Source organism: Xiphophorus maculatus, chromosome 24 (assembly GCF_002775205.1).
Source record: "Xiphophorus maculatus strain JP 163 A chromosome 24, X_maculatus-5.0-male, whole genome shotgun sequence".
NCBI classification, from domain to species: domain Eukaryota; kingdom Metazoa; phylum Chordata; class Actinopteri; order Cyprinodontiformes; family Poeciliidae; genus Xiphophorus; species Xiphophorus maculatus.
The window spans coordinates 10,134,442-10,162,218 of NC_036466.1; the positions used below are offsets into that span (position 1 = coordinate 10,134,442).

The 27,777-nt window shown below is 37.3% G+C and overlaps 2 protein-coding genes across 4 annotated transcripts in view; one reads left to right on the forward strand and one right to left on the reverse strand.

Annotated features, from left to right (window-relative positions):
* nid2 (nidogen 2) overlaps positions 1-23,338 on the forward strand; it is a 48,073-nt gene extending 24,735 nt beyond the window's left edge. The window contains exons 16-46 of one of the 3 annotated variants that reach the window (XM_023329457.1): positions 1,058-1,186; positions 4,092-4,217; positions 4,294-4,409; positions 5,520-5,625; positions 5,706-5,839; positions 6,722-6,827; positions 7,684-7,805; positions 7,883-7,985; positions 8,403-8,536; positions 8,627-8,729; positions 9,465-9,589; positions 10,016-10,121; positions 10,323-10,456; positions 10,564-10,666; positions 11,018-11,148; positions 11,226-11,328; positions 11,745-11,875; positions 11,954-12,056; positions 12,233-12,366; positions 12,453-12,558; positions 12,930-13,054; positions 13,149-13,254; positions 14,605-14,725; positions 14,792-14,892; positions 15,604-15,776; positions 16,960-17,089; positions 17,164-17,335; positions 19,516-19,673; positions 19,747-19,870; positions 19,937-20,049; positions 22,297-23,338. In XM_023329457.1, the coding sequence (XP_023185225.1) occupies positions 1,058-1,186; positions 4,092-4,217; positions 4,294-4,409; positions 5,520-5,625; positions 5,706-5,839; positions 6,722-6,827; positions 7,684-7,805; positions 7,883-7,985; positions 8,403-8,536; positions 8,627-8,729; positions 9,465-9,589; positions 10,016-10,121; positions 10,323-10,456; positions 10,564-10,666; positions 11,018-11,148; positions 11,226-11,328; positions 11,745-11,875; positions 11,954-12,056; positions 12,233-12,366; positions 12,453-12,558; positions 12,930-13,054; positions 13,149-13,254; positions 14,605-14,725; positions 14,792-14,892; positions 15,604-15,776; positions 16,960-17,089; positions 17,164-17,335; positions 19,516-19,673; positions 19,747-19,870; positions 19,937-20,049; positions 22,297-22,307 (3,689 nt within the window). In that variant the 3' untranslated portion in view covers positions 22,308-23,338. The remainder of the gene's footprint in view (positions 1-1,057; positions 1,187-4,091; positions 4,218-4,293; positions 4,410-5,519; positions 5,626-5,705; positions 5,840-6,721; positions 6,828-7,683; positions 7,806-7,882; positions 7,986-8,402; positions 8,537-8,626; positions 8,730-9,464; positions 9,590-10,015; positions 10,122-10,322; positions 10,457-10,563; positions 10,667-11,017; positions 11,149-11,225; positions 11,329-11,744; positions 11,876-11,953; positions 12,057-12,232; positions 12,367-12,452; positions 12,559-12,929; positions 13,055-13,148; positions 13,255-14,604; positions 14,726-14,791; positions 14,893-15,603; positions 15,777-16,959; positions 17,090-17,163; positions 17,336-19,515; positions 19,674-19,746; positions 19,871-19,936; positions 20,050-22,296) is intronic. The other 2 variants (XM_023329458.1, XM_023329459.1) reach the window with 2 other exon arrangements.
* A 549-nt stretch (positions 23,339-23,887) lies between these two features.
* Positions 23,888-27,201, reverse strand: rtraf (RNA transcription, translation and transport factor). The gene is made up of 8 exons (XM_005813315.3): positions 27,028-27,201; positions 26,581-26,705; positions 26,407-26,506; positions 25,454-25,534; positions 25,289-25,377; positions 24,458-24,526; positions 24,339-24,387; positions 23,888-24,258 (listed from the first exon to the last, which is right to left on the reverse strand). Exons 1-8 carry the CDS (start codon positions 27,086-27,088, stop codon positions 24,104-24,106), a joined length of 729 nt encoding a protein of 242 aa, XP_005813372.1. The 5' UTR covers positions 27,089-27,201; the 3' UTR covers positions 23,888-24,103.
* Between the last annotated feature and the right edge of the window lie 576 nt (positions 27,202-27,777).

Consider the following 27,777-nt stretch of genomic DNA (forward strand, 5'->3'; position numbering starts at 1 on the left):
TGTCTTTCTGTTTCCATTCCTACACACACTCAGACATGAAGACTCATACTGATTGTGTTTGATTTTTGTTCTTCTAGAGATGAGAGACGGATATTTTCTTGATATACAATTAAAAAATACTTTATTGTAAGAGTTATTGTAGATTTTTATGACTGTAAGCTGCTTCTGAGTATAATAACTCCCTGTCCCGCTCCCTAAAGACTCTTATTTTTGTTTTGCAGTTCCTTTAGTCACTGGTAATGCAGGGTTTGTTATTAGGGAAGCGTATCACTGTTCTGTTGGGGATGGTTTTATCCATAAAGAAGTTTATATAGTCAGTCACACACTTGGTCATGAAATTGATGTTATCTCTGTGTGGCTGGCAAAGAGCAATCCGATCTGTGGCCTTAGAATAACCCTCCAGGGCTTCTTCAGCTTCCTGTAGCCACTTTCTCACAGCCATTTTATTTACAGATACAAGAGAAAAACAAGTGATTTTTCCCAGAAGAGGTCTTGGTTTGGAGTTATTTGTGCAAAACAAATCCAATCTCTTGTTTTCTCTGAAGCTGAGTACTAATTACGGCCCTCTGAATTTTCTAGATCTTAAAGTGTCTGTTTTATCTAAATGTGCCTGGCTGAAAGTTCAAGGCAAAACTCCTGTGCTTCTTCAACAGCTGTCAGTCTAGTGTTGAGGGTTCAAGTACAGTGTGGAGGACTGGAACCAGAAGTTTTATCCTCCTCTCTTTCCCCTGTTAAAAGCGACATGTAAGGCTTTGAGCTGGTGAGCGGTTTGTCATCAGGTCAGCAGGTGGTGTCTGTTTCCTGCTGACAGAACCGAGAAGGCCCCGCGGTTCCCATGGCCAGACTTCAGTGTCTCACAGATCAGCTGATGCAGAATAATGCATTTACTGCCAAGAATTCAGGTATTAGCCAGGGTAGTAGGGAGGGAGTTACAGGTTATAGGAACAGTAAACAGTAATTACTCCTTTATTGTGCCACATGTGGCTTGGTGTTGGTGTTAGACGGGGTAGTCCTGGTTTACAGAGTGTCTGACGTTCCCTCCCTGCCTTTGATGCAGACATCGATGAGTGTGCAGAGGGTTTGAGCTCGTGTGGCGATTACTCCCAGTGCCTGAACCTTCCCGGGACGCACCGCTGCCAGTGCCAGAGCGGCTTCGAACTGGGCTATGAAAGCCGGACCTGTGTTGGTAAGACAGACAGAAATACTCTATACTTGGTCTATTTAAACATTCAAATGATCAACATGCATTATTTTCCACATGTATTTATTTATCTTGAACTTTATCACATTTTTTGTCATTTTCTCATCAATAGGCAGAACAAAAATTAAATATACAGCTCTGGAAAAAAAATTAAAAACATTTAAAATGATCAATTTCTCTGATTTAACTTTTTGTAGGTTATGTTTAAGTAAAATGAACATTATTCTTTTATTCTATGAATTACTGACAACATGTCTCTGGAATTCCAGAAATGGTTAAAATAACAAAAAAGATGCAGGGCTAATGTTTTAACTCAGGAAGAGTTCAGAAATCATTATTTGGTGGAATAACCATGAGGTTTTCAATCTGGTTCAGTGGTTTCTTAATTTTCTCCAGAGTTGTATTTATATTTTTCACTCTGAAACATTGTGGTGGCACTATCATGCTGTGGGATTTATTTATTTATTTATTTATTTATTTATTTATTTTTGGCAGGGAAACAGGTGAAAATAGATCCCAGTTGGATCTATGTGACACATAATTATGAAGGGAAACCAAAATGTTTTTGAAATATAAATCTGAAAAGTGTGGCGTGCATTTACTTTCCTAAGTCAATACTTTTCAAAGTATTTTTTGTGTTTTTTTGTTGTTGTTTTTTACATTTATTGCTGCAAGTGTTTTGTGTTATATCTGTGTTGGCTAATCTTAGAAACATTCGTTTCTAAGACTTTGACTGGACCATTCTGACTTATCCAAAATATCAGATTGTAATTTATTGTCCTGCTAAAAGGCAAATCCACTCCTTTTTCAAATCTCCCGTAGACTCCAATAGATTTTCTTTCACAATTTTAGCATTAAAGCCAAAATATTTCAAATGTGTCTTATCTATAATAGCAAGCAATATAGTTTTTCAATTTTGAGTTATTTTTCTGCACTTTCTGGACTTTGGAAGTATTCCTAAAGTGCAGAAAAGGACCGGCTGAAGTTGTATTTCACAGCATTAATGCACAGCTGTAAAAGCTAGTCGCTCATTAAGAAGGAAGGAGGAATGACTAATGAGAGGACGGGTCTAATGTGAGGAGGACAGTCTGAAGGGAGGCAGCAAAGTGGAAGATTAACTGAGTAATGGGAAGTTTTTTTGGCTATGAAATGCACCGTGGACCAAGATCCTTTATATTTGTCACATTTAGATGAACTTCCAGTGAACCGTCTCCTTAACAAATGAAACTTTAACACAAGTCTTTACATTTATCCTCCATTTAAAACACAAACTCAAAACCTTCATAACATGTATAGTGAACGATGCATTAAAACATGATTAAACTATCATTTATACATTTATATGGCTGTTTCTGTTGCTAACATTTATCACCAGTAATAAGTTAACATTTTTTCCTCTTTTGCGTCATCGTAATACCCTTTTATACTTTCATTATTACTTGTGTTTGTTTGTTTTATTGTTACTTTATTGTCTGTTGTTGGTAGAAACTTTTAATATTTTATGTGAACATGTTTCAGAGGCAGAAAACCTAAAAATCTTAAAAATATAAACAAATTACTGTTGGTTTTAAAAATGGATAAATAATAATGACACTAAAAAACCTTTTCCATATTTGAGTATAATTCATATAAAAAATATATGTAATATTATAATATTTGTGAAAAAATTTAATTCAGCTAATTTACATCACACTGGTTAACAAACATATTCTCTTTAGAAGGCACTTTGTGATTAAACTAAACAAATCTAATTTATAACCAAAAAATTATAAAGATATGCATTTCCATCCATGTAGACAGATTTAAATTGACTTGTATTTATTTACATTAAAAAAAATCAATTTGTGACTTTTTACAGTGAAGCAATATGTTGTTGTGGGAAAGCAGACATGAACACTGCAAAAACTTAAAATCTTACCAAGTATTTATGGATTCCAGATTCTAGTGCAAATATCTTAATACATTTCAAATAAGACAAAACTAACTTACAAGTAACTTTTCAGCAAGAAATATGAGCTTGTTTTAAGTTTGTAGTTTCTTAATATTGATGAAAAAGTACTAATACCATTGGTAAATTATTTCACTTATAACAGGGGAAAATGTCTTATCATAAGTGAAATAATCTGATAATGAAAATAGTACTTCTTAAGGAATTATTTACTTAAAATAAGTTCAAATCTCTTGCTGAAAAGTTACTTGTAAGTTAGTTTTATCTTATTTAAAATGTATCAAGATTTACACTTGGAAGTTGACCAAAAATACTTGGTAAGATTTTGTGTTTTTGCAGTGTATATGTTACTGTATTACAACTAAACCATTAGGAGTAAACTTATGAAACAGTGCACACAATTTCACTTCATTTGGGTAAATAGCAGCACTAAATTAAAAACGTGCAGCAATAGCATTTCCTCAAACTGATGGGACAGTTTTTAGTTTATAACATTTATTTTTAACTGACTTTATTTTGAAAAACTGTTAACTGGGCTCACTCTGACTGCTGCCTACTGCAGGTATGACACTGACTACGCTTATGTACTGCACATAACCACACTTCAGTGTATTATAACCCTAGCGGGTCACCAGGCTTTACTTGTACCCTCACCAGGCTAAGCATTGCTTATTTATTTAAGTCTTTTTAAAATATTAGGCTTTTCTAAGACTTTATAGTTAGTATTAATCTTCCAATCTTTCAATAACATAATTATCAAGTAATATTTTCAAATTTCCTGTCAACCTTAAACATTTTTTAACGCAAAAACACGACGAGCCGCTGGATGAATGATTTGTTTTCTGGGGCAAACAAAAGCAAGCTGAATTAAACTAAATTAGCCACAACACCTGGTGTGGTTAGATTTCCAGACTGAAGTTTTATTTTGTCTTTGTTTTTCAGACATAGATGAGTGCATGTCGTCTCCATGCCACATCAGTGCCATATGTGTCAACGCCCAGGCCTCCTTCCAGTGTCAGTGCCTGCCTGGGTTTTACGGCGACGGTTTCAACTGCTCCCCTCAGGCGGGTTGGTACAACGGTTACCCACTCATCTCCTGATTGAGTTTGTTTTTGTTGATTTCGTCTCTGAAATGTCAACACAGATCGCCTGAGGAGCCAGTGTGAGCAGCACAGAGACAGTTTACAGAGTGGAGGACAGCCGAGTGTTGGAGCCTACATCCCTCAGTGTGATTCTGATGGGCAGTATCGACCACGCCAGGTGGGTTTTTTACACATTTCCCATTGGATAATCTCTAATATTTATGTCAGAGGATAAGGTGGAATTAGAAAATGTCTCTGGTGACTCATTTCTGGATTGATCTATCCACATGATCCCTGTTTAAAAGCCCAATTACAACAAAGTTTCGTTTTCTGTCATTTAAAAAGCTTAAAATATAACACATCAGCCAGAGCTGGGTAGTAACTACATTTACTCACATTTACCTTAGTACTTTTTCCTTTACTTGAGTAATCTTATTGTGAAGTATCTCTACTCTTACTTGAGTAAAATGTCTGAATTTTCTACCCACTGAATGAAAACCAAGCATGTTTTAACCACAAAATCACCAAACAAAGACACACACCTGCAGTTTTTGTTAAAGTTTTTAATACTTGATTGTGTTATTATTTGTTACTTACATGAATTATTGTCATTTTAGTCCAAATAAAATACCAGAAGTTCCACTTAACTTTATATTTTGGTCCATCTGACGATGTAATTTTTAAATATTAAATGGTAATTTGATCAGTTTCTCAGTACTTGAGTGGACTTTTTAGCAAAACGTTTTGACTCTCACTTGAATAATTTCTTGGACTTTTTATTTTTACTTGAGTACAATTTTTGGGTACTTTATCCACCTCTGACACTAACAACTTTTCTTTGAATAGGACTTGGCTTCAAAATCCTGTTGATTGTGTTCTTTTTTCCTGTCACAGTTTTTCCTTACACTCAACTTTCCATTGCTTACATAATTCATTCAGTGGACCGCTGTTGAGCTTTGACCGTTTTTTGTTTTTTTGTCACTTGTTTTGTTATAAATAAATAATTCTGTTAAGAGAACTAGAACTTCTTTCCCAATTTTAAGGAATTATTTACTTAAACAAGCTAATATATCGTACTGAAAAGTTGCTTGTAAGTTAGTTTTGTCTTGTATTTGCACTAGAAAGGAGACCAAAACTGTTGGTGAGATTTTATGTATCTTCAGTGTAATAAGCTCTGTAATGTGAGTTTTCTTATCGGATTAAAATTCTGACATAAATACAGATGATGAAATACGAGTAACCTGAAGTGAGCATTTTTTTATTAAATTATTTTAATGGTTCTGTGCAGTGCCATGGTTCTACAGGACATTGTTGGTGTGTGGACAGTAGAGGACAGGAAAAACCCGAAACCAGGACTCCACCTGGTACCGCACCGCTAGCCTGTGATTCATTAGGTAAAACCTGACTGATCTTTTTAAATAATAAAAAAATTCTCTGTGTTAATCTTATATTTTACTTGTTTTTGCATCAACAGATAAACCAGAGCGTCCAAAGACTCAGTGTGAACGCCACAGAGACAGAATCCAGACCAGCAGTCCAGATGGATTCCCTCTGGCTGGAGCCTACGTACCTCAGTGTGATGAAAATGGACAATACAGGCAACTGCAGGTCAGCACATAATGAGAGATTAGTCAAATGAAAAGAAATTGATCTCTTATGTTTAAATATTAACCAACTGATGTTTAGTTTTACAGGAATTTCCATACACCTTGTTCCAAATCATTATGCAAGTGATATTTTCTCAGATTTTCTTAAATGGTCAATGCAAATGACGGTCAGTATAATTTTCAAGTCATGAACTATTACAGTATAAATCCCCATGAGAACAGTATTTTTTTTCAAAAATAAAAAACTCAAAATGCACTGTTCCAAATTATTATGCACCGCAGATTTTCTAAACATTTTATGGATTATAAAGAAATTAAAACGGTCATTCTTTGTACGTGCAGCATTAAGTGGTCACATGTACTAAAATCAAAATCAGGTTAAACAGTTTAAAACTAACTAAATGATGCCTAAGTATTTGTTTTTTTCCAGATTTGGAGATTATTGATCTAACCTTGAGGGATCCAGAAGGTTAAAAGAAAATTAGACAAAAAACTTATAATTTCTAGAAAGTATCTTAAAGTGGCAGTATTATATAATCTCAGCTCCTTCAGACTAGCCAGCAGTAATTAGCAAACACCTGGTAGAACTGCGCATCTCATTATAGGAGCTACTTCTCAGAGCAACGCTAGTAAAAACTTTGCTAAATGATTAATATAGGAGCCATGTTGTGATGACTTAATGAAAGCGGAGTTTCAGAAAGAAAACTTTTAAGTGAAGCAATCCTGTCTTTGTTACTGTACTAATGTTTGTTTGAAATGAGCTGTGAATCTAAAATAATAAAATCAATACCGTTAGTTTTGTCCTGGTTGAGCTCAATTCTTTCATATAAAAAAAGGCAAATATCATCTGCATAACGAAACACCATGATCCCATCTTCCCTAGTGCCACAGCTCTACTGGATACTGTTGGTGTGTGGACAGCCTGGGAGAAGAACGCCCAGGAACCCGAACCCCGCCTGGTACGCCCCCCACAGACTGCGACAAACCGGGTAAGTGACACAAACCTTCCCATGACCCCAGCGTTCGCCGGCGTAAGCAGGTGCATCATGTCACTTCTTTTTTAAGCTTTTTTGTTAACCGGCGACCTGTGAACCCGCTAATTCCTCGACTCGCAGGCAACTCAGACAGCTTGTTTATGTGAGCTTGTGAGTTGTATACTGCTGAGGTCATGGGGTCGTAGGCTTGGTATGCCTGGAAAAACAGGCGGGTGGCACAAACCAAGTTTCCCCAAAGTGAAGGTAAAACTTAACGAATGAAGAGAGTCTAAGTGGTTTTATGTTTGGCGTCAAAGCCCCTGAGTGGATATTTATGGGTTAATAAATGTAATAAGTGCTATGTTCTGGAAAAGTAATGGAGGCCCTGAGGCAGGGGTGTCCAAAGTGCGGCGTGGGGGCCATTTGTGGCCCTGGGATGGATTTTTTGTGGCCCCCAACTGCAATTTAAGACCCGATATAACTTTCTTATAATGGAAAATGTTAACCAAATCCAAACTTTCACTGAAAATCATCTTTTATTTATTTAATTAAAACATTTTAAACCCATAACTGAGGATAAATTTGTTTAACCGAGCCCAAAATCAATTTGAAAACTAATCTTCTTCCTTTTAATTCTGCAAAATCCTTTTTCTTTGTTGCTATATGACGAATAACATCCATTTCCTACAAAAAACAAGAGCGAGATTTTGGTTGAATCTTTATTTTCTTGGCCTGCCAATGGTTTTACCTGAGCAATTTTGACCCATGTGACAAAAAGAAAACTGAATTCTTACATATTATGTCAATTTCATAAATTACTCGAAGGTTCACATTATGTTTGCTTTTGTAAAGTCTCAACTTTTTAACTTAGAGCGTCCAAAGACTCACTGTGAGCATCACAGAGACAGCGTCCAGACCAGCTCTGATGGGTTTCCTCCTCCTGGAGCCTACATACCTCAATGTGACCAAAATGGACTCTATCTACCAGAGCAGGTCAGGATCTACTGAACGTTTCTCCACTGTGCTTTAAGACTGAATTATCACTGTTTACATGTGTTTACTGGTTCCAGTGCCATGGGTCTACTGGACATTGTTGGTGTGTGAACAGCAGTGGACAGGAGAGAGCCGGAACCAGGACTGGACCTGGTTCATCTCGTGTCGACTGCAGAACAGGTGAGACTCCAAATATGGATTTCATAGGAAAAGTAACGTAACACACTGCAAAAACACAAACTTACCAAGTATTTTTGGTAGAGTTTATAGTGCAAATATCTTAATACACTTGAAATAAGATAAAACTAACTAAAAAGTAACTTTTCAGCAAAATAGGAACTTCTTTGAAGTGAATAATTCCTTAATACTGATGAAAAATTACTGGTTTCATTGGCAGATTATTTATCTTATGGGAAAAATGTCTTTTATAATCTATTATAGTCGTTTCTTCTGGACCGTTGAACACTTTATACAGAGACTAACTGATAATTTGGAAACTTAATTATTTTTAAAGCTGTGGGAATGTCCTGAGTCATTTAGTTTCTGCGGATAGTGGTGCTTAAAAACGTTATGCAATCTATGACTCACATTACCCAGATGAACCAGAGCGTCCAAAGACTCACTGTGAGCATCACAGGGACAGCGTCCAAACCACCAGTCCAGATGGACTTCCTCTAGTTGGAGCCTACGTACCTCAGTGTGATGAAAATGGACTCTATGTACCAGAGCAGGTTAGACTTTCTTTACTTTCCTTTGTATTTATTCATTTAACTCTAAAGTGCCATTGAATACGTCTATATGGTGTGTTTTACTGGTTCCAGTGCCATGGTTCTACTGGATATTGTTGGTGTGTGGACAGTAGAGGACAGGAGAGAGCTGGAACCAGGACTGGACCTGGTTCACCAAGTGTGGACTGCAGAACAGGTGAGACAATGTGGTTTCATCCAAATAGCACCTGGTATATTTATTGTGATGCAGAATCTTTAATAAATGTTTTTAATTCCACTATCAAAATGAGGACTTTGATAATTTGAACGTCATACAAAATGTACAGCCCTTTACCAAAGTTTAGGTAGATATTGCTAAACAATATAACACAAGATAAACATTTCATACCAGTCAATTGCTGGGTTTCAGATGACGTCACCAAATGTAAATGAGGGGCAAGAAGTAAATGCACGCATAATCCAAGAGCACATGTTTTCAGTCTGAAAACAGGATTTCATCTATTTTGTTCGCAAAACTTTTAATACTTTTGCTTACATTTTCATTTTGAAAGCAGGACTTTGTGTCTTTTTTCTTAAAACTGGCAATGCTAGTACTCAAAACTTCTCCTCGTTCTCACACTTAGTCTCTTCTCAGACTCTGCTCGCTTTTGAAAACGCCTTTTGGCACAGTCGCCTGGCAACCTCTCAGCCAATAGAATGAAAGTGTTGTACTGGGTGCGTTTGTTTCCTTCTAGAGGGTGTGCCTGTGTGGCTACTATTGATTGTAGCAACCTGTGCCATCCCCTGAATGTAAGGAGTTGGGTGAATAAACTCCTGCTTAAGATCAGCAGCTGTTAGCGATCAGTAGCTGTTAGCTTTTCAACCCATCTCTTCTGCTAACGTTTTGTATGTTTCCTAATAAACTGTTTAAATGTGTCGTATTCTCTCTCAGAGCGTCCAAAGACTCACTGTGAGCATCACAGAGATGGCGTCCAGACCACCGGTCCAGATGGACTTCCTCTACTTGGAGTCTACGTACCACAATGTGATGAAAATGGACTTTATATATCACAGCAGGTTAGATGGACTTCACTGATCTCTTCTGTGATCTTTCACCTAATTTTAAATGTTTATTAGAGATTCACTGAGCAGAATATTTGTGTTAGGTTTCAGTTTTCTTAGGAGAAAACGCAAAATCACACCGAGATTAATCAAGCTATTGTTATGAAACGAACAAAATTCTTACAGAATTTGTATTTTCAATTTGTGTTTAATGTGTTACATTAGCACGATTAGCCCAGCTAGCATTTGTAAATTATAGTTGAAAGTATATCTATGCTATTTTTTATCAGCGTTACGTTGTAGCACTTAATTCCGGAGTGTTTACCAGTCTGAGAAATGTTGGATTTCACTGGTAACCAGTCAATTTCATAGTGTTTTTTCAGTGTTTACTCTGTCATTTGAGACTCTTTATACCTACTTAATATTTCTTTGCTGTTCCAGTGCCATGGTTCTACTGGACACTGTTGGTGTGTGGACGATAGAGGACAAGAGCTCCCAGAAACCAGGACTGCACCGGGTGCACCTCATGTAGACTGCAGCAGAACAGGTATGGTTTCAGATTTACCATAACATTTCATGTGTGTATTCTTACAAATATTAACAGAATCTGGAGATGATTTAGTTGGGGACACAGAAGATAAAGCGGAGTCTAATTTTTGAGTTTAATGACTTAAGAACAGTCATTAACGTATTCTGCTGACAATACGTCCCTAATAAACTGTTTAACTGTGACTCATTCTTCCAACAGAGGAACCAGAGCGTTCAAAGACTCACTGTGAGCATCACAGGGACAGTGTTCAAACCACCAGTCCAGATGGACTCACTTTACTTGGAGTCTATGTACCTCAGTGTGATGAAAATGGACTCTATGTACCACAGCAGGTCAGACTTTCCTTACTGATCTTTATCTCTTTTCTTTCATTTAGCTGGAATTTACAATGCTTTGGGTCTTTCAGTGACAGCATTTGATGTTTATTTATTGGTTCCAGTGCCATGGTTCTACTGGCTATTGTTGGTGTGTGGATAGTAGAGGACAGGAGAGAGCCGGAACCAGAACTGGACCTGGTTTACCTCATGTAGACTGCAGAACAGGTGATCCTATCTACCGGTGACCCATCCATTCTTATTTTATTGTTACAGTTTGCTGGTTTCTGGTTCTCAAGTGAGTTGGGATGTAGGAATTTTCCTGAAATGTCAATATTCTGATATTTGGCAAACATTTACCTTAAACCATTACCACCATTCTAGTTTGCCACTGGTATTTTTCTTGGGCAGAAGAAGGTTTTTGCTCCCTTTCTTTGGTTCTCCACAATGCATTCATACCTTCGTTGACCAAACTATGCGCTGATGACAACACAATTATGTCCAAACCACTTCTGCTCTGGTCTGCTAAACATTTCAGGTTAAATGATGATGTAAATGTTTGTCATCTTCGTCCAAAAGAGGAACCAGAACGTCGAAAGACTCACTGTGAGCACCACAGAGACAGCGTCCAGACCAGCTCAGATGGGTTTCCTCCTCCTGGAGCCTACATACCTCAATGTGACCAAAATGGACTCTATCTACCAGAGCAGGTCAGGATCTACTGAACGTTTCTCCACTGTGCTTTAAGACTGAATTATTACTGTTTACATGTGTTTACTGGTTCCAGTGCCATGGGTCTACTGGACATTGTTGGTGTGTGAACAGCAGTGGACAGGAGAGAGCCGGAACCAGGACTGGACCTGGTTCACCTCGTGTCGACTGCAGAACAGGTGAGACTCCAAATATGGTTTTCATAGGAAAACTAACGTAACACACTGCAAAAACACAAACTTACCAAGTATTTTTGGTAGAGTTTATAGTGCAAATATCTTAATACACTTGAAATAAGATAAAACTAACTGAAAAGTAACTTTTCAGCAAAATAGGAACTTCTTTGAAGTGAATAATTCCTTAATACTCATGAAAAATTACTGGTTTCATTGGCAGATTATTTATCTTATGGGAAAAATGTCTTTTATAATCTATTATAGTCGTTTCTTCTGGACCGTTGAACAGTTTATACAGAGACTAACTGATAATTTGGAAACTTAATGATTTTAAAGCTGTGGGAATGTCCTGAGTCATTTAGTTTCTGCGGATAGTGGTGCTTAAAAAAGTTATGCAATCTATGACTCACATTACCCAGATGAACCAGAGCGTCCAAAGACTCACTGTGAGCATCACAGAGACAGCGTCCAGACCAGCTCAGATGGGTTTCCTCCTCCTGGAGCCTACATACCTCAATGTGACCAAAATGGACTCTATCTACCAGAGCAGGTCAGGATCTACTGAACGTTTCTCCACTGTGCTTTAAGACTGAATTATCACTGTTTTACATGTGTTTACTGGTTCCAGTGTCATGGATCTACTGGACATTGTTGGTGTGTGAACAGTAGTGGGCAGGAGAGAGCCGGAACCAGGACTGGACCTGGTTCACCTCGTGTCGACTGCAGAACAGGTGAGACTTATGGTTTTCTGACGATCAACACAACAGAATGAAAGTTTTTATTGAACTATTTCAGTTCTCTTCTTGCAGTAATAGTTAAATATCATCTGCATATAAACCAATAATGATGGTACACTGCCTTGACGTCTCGATGTTTTAAGCCAAAAAAGTGTCAAAATGTCTCGCAGATCAACCGGAGCGTCCTAAAACTCCCTGTGAGCACCACAAGGAAAGAGTTCAGGCCTCTGGCTCGCGTGAATATCCTGTAGCTGGAGCCTATGTGCCTCAGTGTGACGCTGATGGACAGTACATACCACTACAGGTGTGTACGCATGAAATTACTTCTCTGCACTGAAGCTTTATGAGCTTTTACTAGAATTTTGCTACTTCTCTTTGTTGGTGTTTTAGTGCCACTCGTCCACTGGTTATTGTTGGTGTGTCAATGAAGACGGACAGGAGAGAGCAGGAACTAGAACCCCACCTGGTGCTCAACCAAGAGACTGTGTGAAACCAGGTAAGAGGGTTGGTTTTAGCTGTTAAAGCTGCAGTAGATATACAAAATATATTTTTTACATATTTGTTAACTGTTACTGTGTCGTGACAGTTTATTATGAGACAGATAATCTGTGAAAAGACGACTTTCTCCTTGAGCTACTATTGCTGTCTGAAGAAATGCACCACTCCTGACCAAAAACAACCACTAAGAGCCAGGAGGCGGGGCTTAGTGCTGTCAATCAATCTCATGAACTTGTTAATGGCAAAGAAGCAACTAACAATTACAGGAGAACCATTTACCCACCATCATTGTTAGCCATGCTAATGCTGTCATCATTAGCCAGGCTAATGCCTGCATTTCTGGCTCTTTTTCTTCTTCTTCTTGACCAGTTGCACCTAAAACTCCATGTGAGGAGCAGAGAGACAGAGCACAGGCCAGCATTCAGGAGCGTTACCCCGTAGCTGGAGTGTTTGTCCCTCGCTGTGATGCACAGGGGCAGTTTGTACCTCAGCAGGTAACTCTAGAGTTTCCTTTTGCATCACTTTCACCTGTTTATTCATTCATTCCTACTATGTGTTCATTGATGTTATTCCTCTTTTGTGTTCCAGTGCCATGGATCTACTGGACATTGTTGGTGTGTTGACAGCAGTGGACAGGAGAGAGCAGGAACTAGGACTGCACCTGGCGCTTCACCTGTAGACTGCAGGAAACCAGGTAAGAAAGCTGCTTCTAGCAGAGGACTGATGACATCAGCACAAAAATAACTAAAAATGGAGAAACTGAATTTATACCAGGAGACAATCACTTTTTGATCCAATTTTCTGTCAATTAATCAGATAAACTCTGCAGATTCTGCCTTCAACAATTTCAGCCTTTTGTATATTATATTAGAAATACATTAAAAGATGCATATAGACAATTATGTCATTTTTTTAATTAAGAAAATAAACATTTTATTGCCTAAAATGCAAAAACAAAGCATTATTTTAGAGATTATTTGCAGCATATGATGCATCTGCAGCTAAAAAATACTTCTAACATCAACGTATGAAAAACTCAACCTTATTTTGTTGATTAATTTTGATTTAATCGATTAATAATTGGATATAAAAAGATATTTAGTAGGACTTTTTTACAGAATTTGAACCAGGTGAGGATAAAATTGTTTAGATGACATGTAAAATGTATGTATTTTTTAAAGTTCTGGCTGAATTACAGACTTCTTTTAAGTCTGTATACTCCACTTAACAATTAATTGATTACTTAATTAGTTGAAGATTATTTAAATAATCGATTATTTGTTTCTGTCCTAATTGCTTTATCTCAATTAGATTTACAGACTTTTATTTTTGCACAGTTCTCTTATGAACCCAGTACAGCATATTTAGGTTTTCAGTCTTTATTTTGCACATAATTGAAGCATTGCTTCTTGTTGAGATCTGTTGCTGTTTGAATTATTGGCAGAAAAGCTTACAGATTTGTAACTTTCCAAACTGGTGAACATCTCTAGATTTTTCCCCCCAACTAACTTTATCAAATGAAATTTCCTTTTTCTGTTTGCCTTTGGTTTTACATCTTCTACAGTTTTAAACTACAACCCCTGATTTATTGTTTCACATTAAGTATTCCAGCTCTGCGGTTTGGAACCGCCTCCATGAGCTGCTCTGAACCACCACATTTACTGAATTTTGTGGTTAAATGCTATGTAACCTCTAAACCACATGAATAACACAAGAACCTATTAAGAAAATACTGAATTTGTGTTTTTACTTCTGCACAGACAGAAGCAGAAACATAAAGCGGCTTCAGGTTCAGTTCTAAAGCTGAGTTATTAAAACGCCTCTTGTCTGGTAAACATTTTGGAGTGTGTGTGTGTGTGCCTCTTTAAACACAGGGCATTCACACACCATTAATAAAACACTCCAACTCAAATTGCGACATAAACTCAGAGAGCTGGAAAACATGTGCTGCATTTAGTTGAATAAGTACAGCATCAACAGAGGAGTTTCTTTATGCCTCTGTTGTGTGGTTACTGGTTTTAAAAGAGGTTTGCGCTCTTCGCAGCGCCTACCAATCGAGCCGAGAGCGTATGTGAGAGATGGAGGGCCAGTTTGATCGAGCACTATGGAGGGAACCCGGACCCCCAGCAGTATTTGCCTCAGTGCGAACCAGATGGAGAATTCAGGTAGATTCACGCTGAACGGCAGAAATAATTTCAGATCTTCTGATTGTGATTGCTCTGCGCTCTCAGTCCGGTCCAGTGTTACGGGGAGTCCACTTACTGCTGGTGTGTGGACCAGGAGGGCCGGGAAGTAGATGGTACTCGCTCACACGACGCAGTCAAACCAGCATGTAAGTCAACTTTTTATCTTTTATTCTCTCCTTACAAAAGTAACACAACCACACAATTACAATCTCAAACTTTATTGTATTTTATTGGGATTTTAAGCTAAATCTTTATCATCTTATGATAAAGAAGTGCACAATATCTAAATTCTTAAGGAATATTTTAACCTATTTCCTTAAAAGAAATGTGATGTTGCCAGATGTATGTTTTTGTAGCATTTGTAGAAAAAACTCACTGGGGTGTCCAAAGTGAGGTCCAGGGGTCCTTTGAGGCACTCGGATTGATTCTGTGTGGCCCCCCAGCACAAATGGTAGATGCAGATGGAAACTTTTATCTTTAATTAGAGCAGAAATACAATAAACAAATTAAAATATTAAGTCTTTTAGCAACCAAATCGGCTTAATGTAACTATCTTTTTTTAAAGAGTGACACAAATCCTGTTCTTACTGGTGGGTAAAGGCTGAATATTTATCTTTTTTCATCCAAAGTAATTAGCTAGCTGGATGCTAATTACTTTGCCTTTAAGATTTAGATCTACAATGATTTAAACTTCCCTTTCTAAGAAAGAAAAAGCCTGACATTTTTAGTGGTTTAATTAAAAATGGTTGTATATTTAGTTTATTGTTTTGACTCATGTTGTTTCATAACCATCATTAGAGTCAAGGAGGTTGAATACAATCACAGATTTTCATTTTCGTCCATTTTGCTCGTTCCAGGCCTCCCATCGGTGGCTCCGCCCATCGTCCGTCCCATCACCCGTCCGGATGTGACGCCTCCGGCGAAAACCGCCGTCACTCTCCTCTACGCTCAGGGCCAGAAAATCGGAGCCCTGCCTCTGAACGGGAGCCGGCTGGATGCAGAGCGCTCCAAAACGCTGTTGACACTCCACGTAAGAACCGCTTCAGGTTAAACTTTCCATCAGATCAGTGTAAGAAGCATGTCATGATTTAGCCTCCATTTGTCATTTTTATTGGCTGTCTACACCCGATGTGTGAAGTGATGCAATGTGTGAGACATCTGTGCAACATCTGCTGTGGATGAGTTTCTGACGCCTCCTCTGGAGCAGATGTGCTCATCAGAAGAAACAAACTAAATGCTGAAAGTTTAAAATTTGAGTTGATAAATTTGAGTTTGTGTCCATTCTGGAAGGATATGTATGGACATATAATGAAAAAAAATTTAAATATGCGAGCAAAATCTTAGGTTAAAACATCATAATCAGTCATTTAACTAAATCCATCAACCATTTTGTTCTCCTTTTGGCCTACTCAAATTTTAGCTCTCATCAAAATGATGGAGGAATGATTTTTAAGGAGGTAGTGTTATGAAAAATAAACTTTTTTAAGCTTTAATGATATTCCTTCATCCAAAACATACATGGAGTGTTGATTTCAGTATTATTATTATTATTATGCATGTTTGAGAAATCCATTAATCTCTATGGCAACCATTCAGCTGTCCAAAACGTCTGGGTGGACGTAGCCCCGCCTTCAAGATGCAGCTCCTCCCCCATTCAGCTCCTTCAGACTAGCCAGCAGCAATTACCAAATACCTCATTATATGAGCTACTTCTCAGTTTAATGCTGGTAAAAACGTTAAAGGGTTAATAGAGGAGCCAGGTTTGTGGTGACTTCCTGAAGGTGGAGTTTTTAAAGAGACAGAGGCTCAATTTCAAGGCGCTAAATTACAAAGTGGAATTTCTTCTAAGTCATGTTTTCAAGGTTTCCCTCAGAAAACTTGCTAAGCCCGGTGCTGGGGCAGTCATCCATCCAGCGATCTGTCGTGTTTTTGAGTTAAAATATGTTTAAAGCTGACGGGAAATTTGAAAATATCACTTGATAATTATATGTTATTGAAAGATTGGAAGATTAATACATGAACACCAAATATTAAGTCTTAAAAAATGTAAACATTTAAAAAAAAAACTTAGAAAAATAAGGAATGTTAAGCCTGGTGGCCTGACAGGCTTACAAACACTGGGGGAAACCTTCTGATTTGTGATTCTTGTAATTGAAAATTCACCCTGCTCCAAGCTAACCCCAACTGAGATGCTAATGTTTGTTTACATGCAGGGCTCCATTGTTGTCGGTATCGCCTACGACTGCAAGGAAAATAAAGTCTACTGGACGGATCTGTCAGCGAGGACGATCAACAGAGCTTCAATGGCGTCTGGAGCTGAGCCGGAGACGCTCATCAACACAAGTAACGCCTGCTCTTCTTCGACTGGAATGGTTTTACTCTGCTCTGGGTTAAACAACAGCGCCCTCTGCCTGCAGATCTCGTCAGTCCAGAGGGGTTGGCTCTGGATGCCAAGCGCAGGTTGATGTTTTGGGTCGACTCGAACACAGACGTGATAGAAAGCGCAAGCCTGGACGGCAGCAGGAGGCGGACCCTGTTCGACTCGGACCTGGTCAACCCGCGGGCCATCGTAGTTGTCTCATCCACCGGGTAAGACTTTTTATCCATCCTGTTTGTTTTAAGTTCTTTAGTTTGGAGAAAATTAAGATTAAAAAAGTTTGATATAACCTCAAGATCAGTTTCAGACAAAACAAAACAAGAACAAAGAGACTGAATGTTTTAGAGAAGCACCAATCTGATATCAACATCTGTATCGGCCCCGATCACTTATCGGTGACAATGTTCCCAATCTATTCACTGTACTTCTATGCTTGTTTTGCACTATATTTAGAACAACTAATGTCACTTTCTGGACCATTTCAAAGGTTTGTTGCAGTTTATTTTTGTCAGTTTATTTATTTATGTATTTGTTTTACTCCCAATTGCACCGAGTCACAAATTTTGACATGTTTGACCAAACTTGTGTGTTTAAGTGATCAAATAAATTTGTAATTTAGTACATTTGTGTCTGTGCTTTTAAAATAAAGAAAGTCAATTCAGCTGCTTTTCTGTATCAGTGTCAGCCGATACTAAACCTCAGATATCGGTGTCGAAAGTGAAAAAAGTGGATTGGTACATTGTATACCCATACATTTACATTTTAACATTATTTAATTATCTTTTTTGTTTGTTATTAGTTGAGTTCTGATGATAAAAATCTTCACACTTTATACTTTATGTTTCTCTGTTAGTCTTAGTTTAACTAAACCGTCTCATTTCATGAGCTGAACGCAATAATACAGCATTATTTATTACTAATTTTGCTTTTTAAATAAAAAGTTGTGTTTGGAGGTTTAATCATCCAGAGCTGAGCGTCTCTCTTCTCAGAGGAGTGACTCAGGGAACACACAGATCGGCTTTTTATTAAAAGCAGGAAATTTAACGCAAGCTGTGAGTCAACAAAGTCTGGATCCACGCAGAGCAGAAGGTTCTGCATTTTCTCGCTCCGTTGAGTCTTGTTGCGTCTGGTTTCTAGACACGAGTCTCTAAACTTAACATGATAAGAAACAGAAGGAAATCTACGAGCTGGAACCTCCTTTACCAAAATCATGTTTGCTGTATTATTTAATACAGCTGTAAATTCTGCATCCTTAATGCGCTACATCTGCATTTGATCAAATTTCACACTGAGATGAGAGGAAGCAGAATAAAGGGGACATGCCACATGTCTTAGATTTTAATTTGTGTTACATTGCTAGTAGAGTTGACACGATTAATCATTAATCGTTAAATGAAATAGTTGGGTATATTTAGCCAAAACTGTACAAAAAATGTAAATATTTCACATTTAAGATGAAAAATATTAGTCTGTAAATATGTTCTACTCCTCAAGTGGCGGAAAATAAGAAAAACTTTTTCATCCAGTTATTAATTTGTCTCGGATAATAAAAAAAAATCAAAATATTTTTCTCTACACTGTATTGAAAGGACTGAGCTTTTTTAGCTGCTAAACGGTCAAGTATTAAAAAAATTAAATGCTAATTTTATTATTTATAAAAGCAAATATAAATTGTTTTTTTAAGAGTTGGGTAACTTTTTGAAAAAAATACCTCTATTAGTATTCTTACTATACTGTATTTTTTACTTTACTTGAGTAATTTTATTATGAAGTATTTCTTCTCTTACTTGAATAAAATTTCTGGATTTTCTACCCACTGAATGAAAAACAAACATGTTTTAACCAAATATTCACCACACAGACACACACCTGCAATTTTTGTTAAAGTTTTATAAGTTTGTAATTGATTTGAAAAATAAATGCAATTGCTTGATATAATTTATTTATTTATTTTTTGTTATTTATATGAATTATTGTCATTTTTGTCCTTAAAATAGCTACATTTCCTCTTAACTTTATATTTTGGTCTGTCTGATTATGCAATTTTAAAATATTAAATGATTGATAATTTGATCAGTTACTCAGTACTTTTTACCAGATACTTTTTTACTCTTATGTCAGTAATTTCTTTGATGGCTACTAATTATTTTTACTTGAATAAAAATAAGTTGAAGTAGTTTTACTCTTACTTGAGTGCAATTGTTGGAGACTTTTACCCACCTCTGATTTTCAATCTTGATAAAATAATCTGCAGAATGTAAATCAAAATAATAGATTGAGTAACTGATTAGAATAATTTTAATAACATGTAATATTAATATGCTAATTTATATTAAAATAATTGTTTCCCAGCATTCAAACTGGTTTCTGCGCTGACTCTGACTCTCTACAGGAGTCTTTACTGGACCGACTGGAACCGAGAGGCGCCAAAGATCGAGACGTCCACTGTGGACGGTCAGGGCCGTAGAGTGGTTGTATCTGACGGCGTCGGGTTGCCGAACGCGCTGACCTACGACCTCTCTTCTGGGCAGATCTGCTGGGGCGATGCAGGTAAACATCCCAGGTGTGTTCTCTTCACTTCCTGAAAGCAGCATTGATCTGGAATCGATTCTGTTTTCGTCAGGCACCAAGCGTTTGGAGTGCATATCTCCAAACGGATCCGGCCGCAGGGTGATCAACTCTGACCTGAACTACCCGTTCAGCATGGTCTACCATAGCAACCACTTCTACTTCAGCGATTGGAGGAGGTAGCCATCTTTGATGACCTGTCAGTCTGTTTCTGTTACTGGTTAGTAACCACTGGGTCGTCACAGGGACGGCGTGATCGCAGTCGACAAAGTAAGCAGCAAGTTCACCGACGAATACCTGCCTGAGCAGCGGTCTCACCTCTACGGCATCACCATAGCAACCACCCACTGTCTACCAGGTGAGATGGGATGGAGAGTCTTCAAGTAGCATTTTTATTGACTTTCCTAAAATAAATGTAGATCTAGATCAAACACAAATGGTTTTATCTGGACAAGAGATCAGCAGATTTTATAACCCTGATAAATCAGCCGATCTTCTCTACACTGCAAAAACACAAAATATTACCAAGAGTTTTAGTCTAATTTCTAGTGAAAATATCTTAATATTCTTGAAATAAGACAAAACTAACTTATAAATAACTTTTCAGTAAGATATAAAAGCTTGTTTCAACTAAATAATTCATTAAAATTGATGAGAAAGTTCTAGTTCACTGGCAGATTATTTCACTTATAACAAGACATTTTTCTCATGTAAGTGAATTTATCTGCCAGTGAAACTAGAACTTTTTCTTTAATACTAAGTATTTACTTACTTAAAACAAGCTAATATATCTTGCTGAACGGTTTCTTGTTAGTTTTGTCCTATTTCAACGTACCAAGATATTTGCACTAGAAACTAAACCAAATATACTTGGTAAGAATTTGTGTTTTTGCAGTGAAAGGTCTAAAAATCAGCCTCTGTCTGTTTCTCAACAGACTCACGTCTGCACGTTTTCAGTTAATAATTAAGTTTAATAACATCAGCAACTTTTTGCCACATTTAGCCAAATTTCAGACAGAAAATCAGTACTGGCCAAATTTTTGATCGACCAAAAAGCTGCAATCAGTTCAACTCCAGATGCAACATGGCTCTTAAACAAAACAGCTTGTTTTTATTTAAAAGAAAGAAATATATTGATATATTAACACCCTTTATGTGTATAGTCACCTTTAAATGTAAAACAATGCTCAATTCTTTAGCACCGCTCATAAAAGAGACAAGATCCATCTGGCCTGCGCGGCGACCGTCCTGACTCACAGTGTGTGAACCGAGCAGCCATAATTACACCGTCGCTGACGACCCTCTGCCTGTACTTTGACTGGGTCATCATGTCTGACTTGTTAATGAGTGCAGATGTCCTCAGGGCTGTTTTTCAAACACCTTCATAGTGCGACGCAGCCTCTCTAAACACAGGATAATCCCCAAATTGGCACCCTGGCAGATGTCACACATCTGCACAGCACCAATCCCGATGATGTCTGCCGCTCCCTTCAAAGGCGGCTGATGACAGCTCTACAGCACTCATGCTAGGTGTTTGGGTTAGGGGAGACTTTAAAGCCGCTGTTAGCCCCTATTCTGTTATAAATGTGCTGCAAGACTTTGTCGATATTCAGCTGATGTAAAAAACAAAAACAGACAATTTCACAATTGTATTGTTTCCATCAATTACAAAATTAAATTAAAATCACACGTGAATAAGTTTGTTCAGAAGTCTTTAAAAACTGTCACAACATCATCCTCCTACTACTTCCTGTTGTCTTCTTTGTCGTTTCCAACAGTAGCAACATACGGTTGCTGATCATGTGACTTGTGATTCAAAAAAAGTGTTTTCACTGCAGTTTAGTAAATATGCTAATTTGAATGTAGACAAAACACCACCTTATCCACCCCATTTTTCGCTAGTGTTTAGCAAAAATATATTTTTTAAATTGGCGCATTTCCATTGGCAAATTAATTTTCATATTTCTAATTTGCACAATAATATGGTAAATGGAAATACTGCTTGTGTTGATTATGTCAACACACTAGCTGTATTTCCAATACAAATGTGTGCAAAACTTTAACAAAATATTCAACTACGGTAATTTTGAAAAAACACAGTTGTATTGTTTCCATTGAATGCAAAATTAAATTAAAATCACGTGAATAAATTTGTTCAGAAGATAAGTCATTAAGTCATGCAGTCATCCTTCTACTACTTCCTGTTCTCTTTTTTGTCGTTTCTGTCAGTAGCAACATTTAGTTGTTGATCATGTGACTCATGATTTTAAAAATGTTTCCATTGCAGTTTTGTGAAATACGCTAATTTCAATATAGACAAAACACCACTTCACCCCAGCACAAAAACATTTAAGCAAAAAACGTTAGTTTTTTTTCAAAATTGCCGTGTTTCCATTGAGCAGATTTATTTTTACATTTCCAATTTCCACACTTATTTGGTCAACGGAAACGCAGCTGTTGCTGAATACGTCAACACATTGAAAACTCGTTCACTAAAGGGAACAGAGGCACTAAAAACATTCAGATTTACACAGTAAGGGAAACCTGATTTCCTCCTCTGGCTGATTAGACGTCATGGAACTAATCTTCTGCTCTCGTTTCACAGGGAGCCTCTAACGAAGGACCAGCAGTCCTTTGGTGCTACAGTCGCTGGATGGAAGCAAGAGTTACAACCCTCACTGTCCTCACCCTCAAAATATAACCCAAAGTAAATGTTTTGTAAATTTTTTTATACCTAATTTTTTTCTACTGTTTTGAGTTATTTTGTTTTCTATCAAAGCTACAGAACAAAAGATTTTAAAAGTTTTTCACAAATGTTTTCCTATCACTTAAAGGGAAGTAAAAAGTTGGAAGCAGTTAATCAATTTTGAATTTCACTATATTGGTGTAAAACGTTGATGCTGGTTTGTGCCGCTATCATTTTAAAGAAATTAATAAATGTTTCCAGATGTCATCGAAGGTTAACAGAATTGAGCAAATTTAGTCTCAATCAGCTGTGCTACAAATATTCAAGCCACACAAACATAGCACAATTAATTTATAGGAGATTTGTTAGTCTTAAAAATTATAGCGGCACAAACTAAAACGTTTGACACCAATTTAGTTCTGCAGTAGGTATGATTCCTGCTGTCTTAATTTAGAATAAATTTTGGTCGATAGCTGGTTAGCCGTTAGCTTTAGCGACTTATTCTAAATACAATGCAGATCGTTATCTACTACATGTAAGATATTGACTGCTTTTAACTCAACAGAAGCTGGAAAACAGAACAGTAACAGCATCAGGGTTTTTCTGCGTACAGTTTCTGTTTCATGCAACTTCAGTGACTTTTTAAGTAATTTGTGTTCTTTCTTATTAATAATTATTTGGATTCAGCAGTATTAGTATTGCTCCAGAGCCAGGAGATGGCAAATTCAGCTGCATGTCGCCAAGAACTACAAGAAATGTTGGTTTTATTTAGAGTTATTTCTTTGTGTTAGCTTCAGTTTAAAAAAACTGCAGCTTAGACGAAGCGCTTGAATCTGCGGTTCGGACATAAATGGTGCTAATCGGACTGATGCCAGCAGCAAACCTGTATTAATAATAAAATACATTTCTGAAACAAAAGCAGCACAACCCACAGATTGCAGCAGCTGCAGTCCTGGATTCCCCACAGGAGAAATGTTGTTTTATTTTGCTGAATATTTTGACATTTTTAAACCCATCCATCCATTTTCTGTTCACCCTTTGTCCCTAACGGGGTCGGGAGGGTTGCTGGTGTCTGTCTCCAGCTACGTTCCGCGCGAGAGGCGGGGTTCACCCTGGACAGGTCGCCAGGCAACACAGAGACATACAGGACAAACAACCGTACACACACACTCACACCTAGGGAGAATTTAGAGAGACCAATTAACCTGGCAGTCATGTTTTTGGACTGTGGGAGGAAGCCGGAGTACCCGGAGAGAACCCACGCATGCACAGGGAGAACACGGGAATCGAACCCAGGACCCTCTTGCTGCAAGGCAACAGCTCTACCAACTGCGCAGCCCACATTTTAAACCTTTTCTTGTTAACGAGGTGTGATATTTATATCAATAAAATGTGATTTGATACAAGTTTTTTTTTTGCTGTTGTATAAATCACATTCTGTGATTTTAGCCTCAAAATGAACATTTATTCAAAAAAAAAAAAAAAAATAGCAGAGTTCAACACAATCCTCCACTTTTGAGGAATTTCATTTCTTTACCAGAACTACAACAACAGTTTCCCTTCTTTAAGAAAACAAATCTTTGCCTCTGAAACTTGGATCTTTGCTCAGTTTGTCCAAATTGGCCCATCTCATGCAACAACTGAAAAAAAAACCCATTTCCTTCAGATGTCTTTGAACAAAAAAAGTTGCTTTTCTCTGCAAATCAACTCCAGCGACTTTGGCCTCTCATCTGCCGACCTTGCCCAGCCGGTGGTCCGTCTTGGGGTCGGCTATGATGGCCTGGACGGCGACGATGGCCTCGTTGATCTTCGTCTGCAGCTCCCGCAGCTCCTCGATGTGCAGCAGGCGCAGAATCTGGGCCGCTTCGTTCAGGGTCGCGTCTGCCGGGGGGGAAAAGAGGAGGAATATCGATACCGCGCGCGTTTGAAACCAAAAAAACGAGAGGTTTAACCTCACTCACCTCCAGTGTCGAAACCCAGAATGTGTTTATCCAAAGCAACCGGAACACCCTGCAAAGAACCACAGAACGTTTTTAGTTTTAAATCAGAGTTCAGATATTCACGCATGTCCTCAGCTCACCTCTCTGTTCTGGTTGGCCTTAGTGATGGCCTCTGGTGAAAGTCTCTCCTGGATCAGGATACGGATGGCCTGCCAAGAACAGGAGGATGCACTGATTAGAGAGCATTGCTGCAATTCCTAATAAGGAAATCAAACTCAACCACTTAATTCTTCTGACTTGGAATTTTAAAAAACTTACAATCTCCATAAAAAAGCTATCTCAAATTAAGGCCTTAAATTCACTGAAAAACAATAAGTTGACTTTAAATACGTTAATCAGAAGTCTTAAATTTGGTGGCAGGACTTTTTAATCTCATAATCTACCAGAGTTATGTAGTAACTACTTACTTTTACTCAATTAAATGTATTTTTAGGAGTAGTTTTAATACAGCGTACACTTTTACTTGAGTGAAATTCTGGATTTTCTATCCACTGAATGAAAAACAAACCAAACATGACACACACCTGCAGTTTCAAGTAAAGTTTTATAAGTTTTTTATTGAAAGAAACTGATTTCTTTTGCCTGATTTTGTTGGGGTTTTTTTTTTTTGTTGCTTATATGAATTATTGTCATTAAAATACCAACAGTTCCACTAAACTATATTTTGGTCCATCTAATGACAATTTTTAAATATTAAATGAAAATTTGAGTAGACTTTTTACTCTTGAGTAATTTCTTGACTTTTACTTGAGTAGAAATAAGCTGAAGTAGTGCTACTCTACCCACCTCTGTAATCTATGAAGTTTTCTTTTTCTCTTGCAGTTGTGCTACTTTGTGTGGGTCTATCCATTAAATCCCCCAAAAATACAGATTGTAGCAGATTCATGTGGATGACATCACTCTCTTCTCACCTTTAGCATGACCAGGTAATCGTCATGCCGCTGTATTTTGAGGATGTTGGCCAATGCTGTGACTCCTGCTTTAAAATCTGGGGAGTTACCTAAAAGAATAAGAAAAACAAACATTATAATTAACTGAAACAGTGAACGGAAAACAGAGTTGAGGGGTTTACTTACTGTCGAGGTTGACGAGAGGATCCACGGCTTTATCGCTGTTAGCAGACGTGTCCAGCGGCTGACAGTTCTTATACTTTTCAACTGCATAACGAAAGAAAATAAGTTGTGTTGCACCGCCATCTAGTGGTCATCGTCAGTATTTCACCTGAGGAAAACTTGGGACGGATTTATTTCTACTGCCTTCAAAATGTTAGCATTTAAAAATGAAAAGTATTGTTTTGAGGTGAGTTTTATAATCTGGTGCTTTTGTTTTAATATCCTGTAAATGCAAAAGTAAATAATTTTTAAGGGCGGGCTGAAAACAGCCGGTAAAGAAACAAATGTTTGTACACATTAGCTTCAGTGTGTGATGGTCATTGTAGGTAGAAAAAAAAAGGAGTAAAGCTCCAGAAAACACAAACATTTTTTTAGACTAACCTTAGAATTTTTATTGAAAAACAATGTGGAAATTTCTGAGTTTGAAAAGACAAAAATTTGCAAAAAATAAAATAAATTCTAGGAAATTGCGACAAACTAAACTGTATTTATTATGTCTAAGTCGAAAACCTTAGACTTGGAATTTTCCATGTGTATTTCTTGAATTATTATTTTTTTTAGATTAATCTAAAATAATTTTTAAGTTCTTTCTACCAAATTTTCAACATCTCAAAATCTGAAACTTTCTTTGATTTCTTTCTAGAAAATGTTCCACTCCTTTTTTTCTATCTACAATGGCGCTAATACGTCGTTGAATAAGTGTAGTAATTGTTGAAAATAAAGTTATGTACAAAAACATGAAGAATTATGTTTTATTTACTTCACTTTTTTGTGACTTCAGCTCTTTAATTTGGTTATTTTAAATCCACTGCAGGTGCTAAATTCGTCCAGGAAGTTTTATGAATCAGACCTGTCTGTAAAAAATGTTGCTTGATCAAATAAAATCAGATATATTTTCTATCTGCTGTATGTCTTACCATTGTCTCCATATTCGTAGCGTACAGCCAGACCCAGCAGCCAGTCCAGGGCCTCCTTCTTCTCCTGAACTCCAAAGGGACAGTTCAGATCCTGCAGGTACTACAGAAACACAAGCAGAAAGCTTAAACACAGGTCATGGTGTCCAGATTGTCCAGAGATCTGGACAGTCTCACCTTCTCATAAGCTTTGGGCCAGTCTGAACTGGGAATGTTCCTGAGGTTGCCTCTGTCCTCGATCTTATAGTGTCGGATCTTCTGGTCCTCCAGCCACACGACGCAGTTCCTGAACTGGGTTTCATCTGAGTCAAAATGTGACCATTAGTACAGAAATGAGTTGGTGCCTTTAATAAAATCATACCAGAAATCTTCATTAAGAGCCTTTAATACGTTTTGAATAAGAATATTAAAGTTTACTAACAGTAGTAAATATATTTGCTTAAATAGGAAGCATTAAACTGCATTGATATTAATTTAAAGCGTATAATGCCTCCATATATTCCTATTTTTAGTCTGGCAATTCACTGTTTCCTTATGGCGACACGGTTCAGAATACGTACGCACGTCAGCTAGCTCCGTGAAAACCTGAACGAAACCGGCTAATCAGTCACTTTTCTCCCTCACCTGAGCATTCAAATCCGTTCGGGTCGTGATAGTCTAGCGCAGTCAGTTTCCTGCGAAACATTTCAGAACAAATACTTTGCGCAAAATCTCCGCTTTTCTTATTTAGAGATTGTGGACTTGTGCGGCTACTGCTCTGCTAACGTCTTGTGTATAGCAGTGCGCATGCGCCCACGTCGGACCCTACTAGTTCTTAACAGACCTTTCAAAATAAAATCCTTAACGCCGAAGAAGAAAATTTAAATATCGTCACTTTTCTAAAATAGTAGCCTTAATTATTTTTTGATAACTTCTTTTTTATTTAAACAATTTTTCGTAAAGATGTGGGGGGTTTTGCATAAAAAGACAAAACATTATTTTGTAAAAAAAAAACAAAAAACCCATACTGCTCTATTTTACATCAAATACGAGCGTCATAGAGAGCATTACATCTCTCTTCATTATACTTTTTATTAACTCTCCTTTTATTGAAAAGTTGTGACTTTTTAAATAGACATTTGTGTTGAGAAATTTCAACTTTATTCTGAAAAATACGACTTCCTTCCTTCTTGATAATTCCCATTTTTCCTTTATTCTTTAACTTTTTTAATTTCTACTAGCACTATTGTGGCATTTTTTCCTTTAAAAAAACATTTCTACTTTGTTCTCAATATGTTTTATGGGTTTTTGTTCTTGAAAAGTGATTTTGAGTTTATTTTTTCCTTCTTATCTCAATAGTAATTTACAAACAGGTAAAGAACCAAAATTATTTAC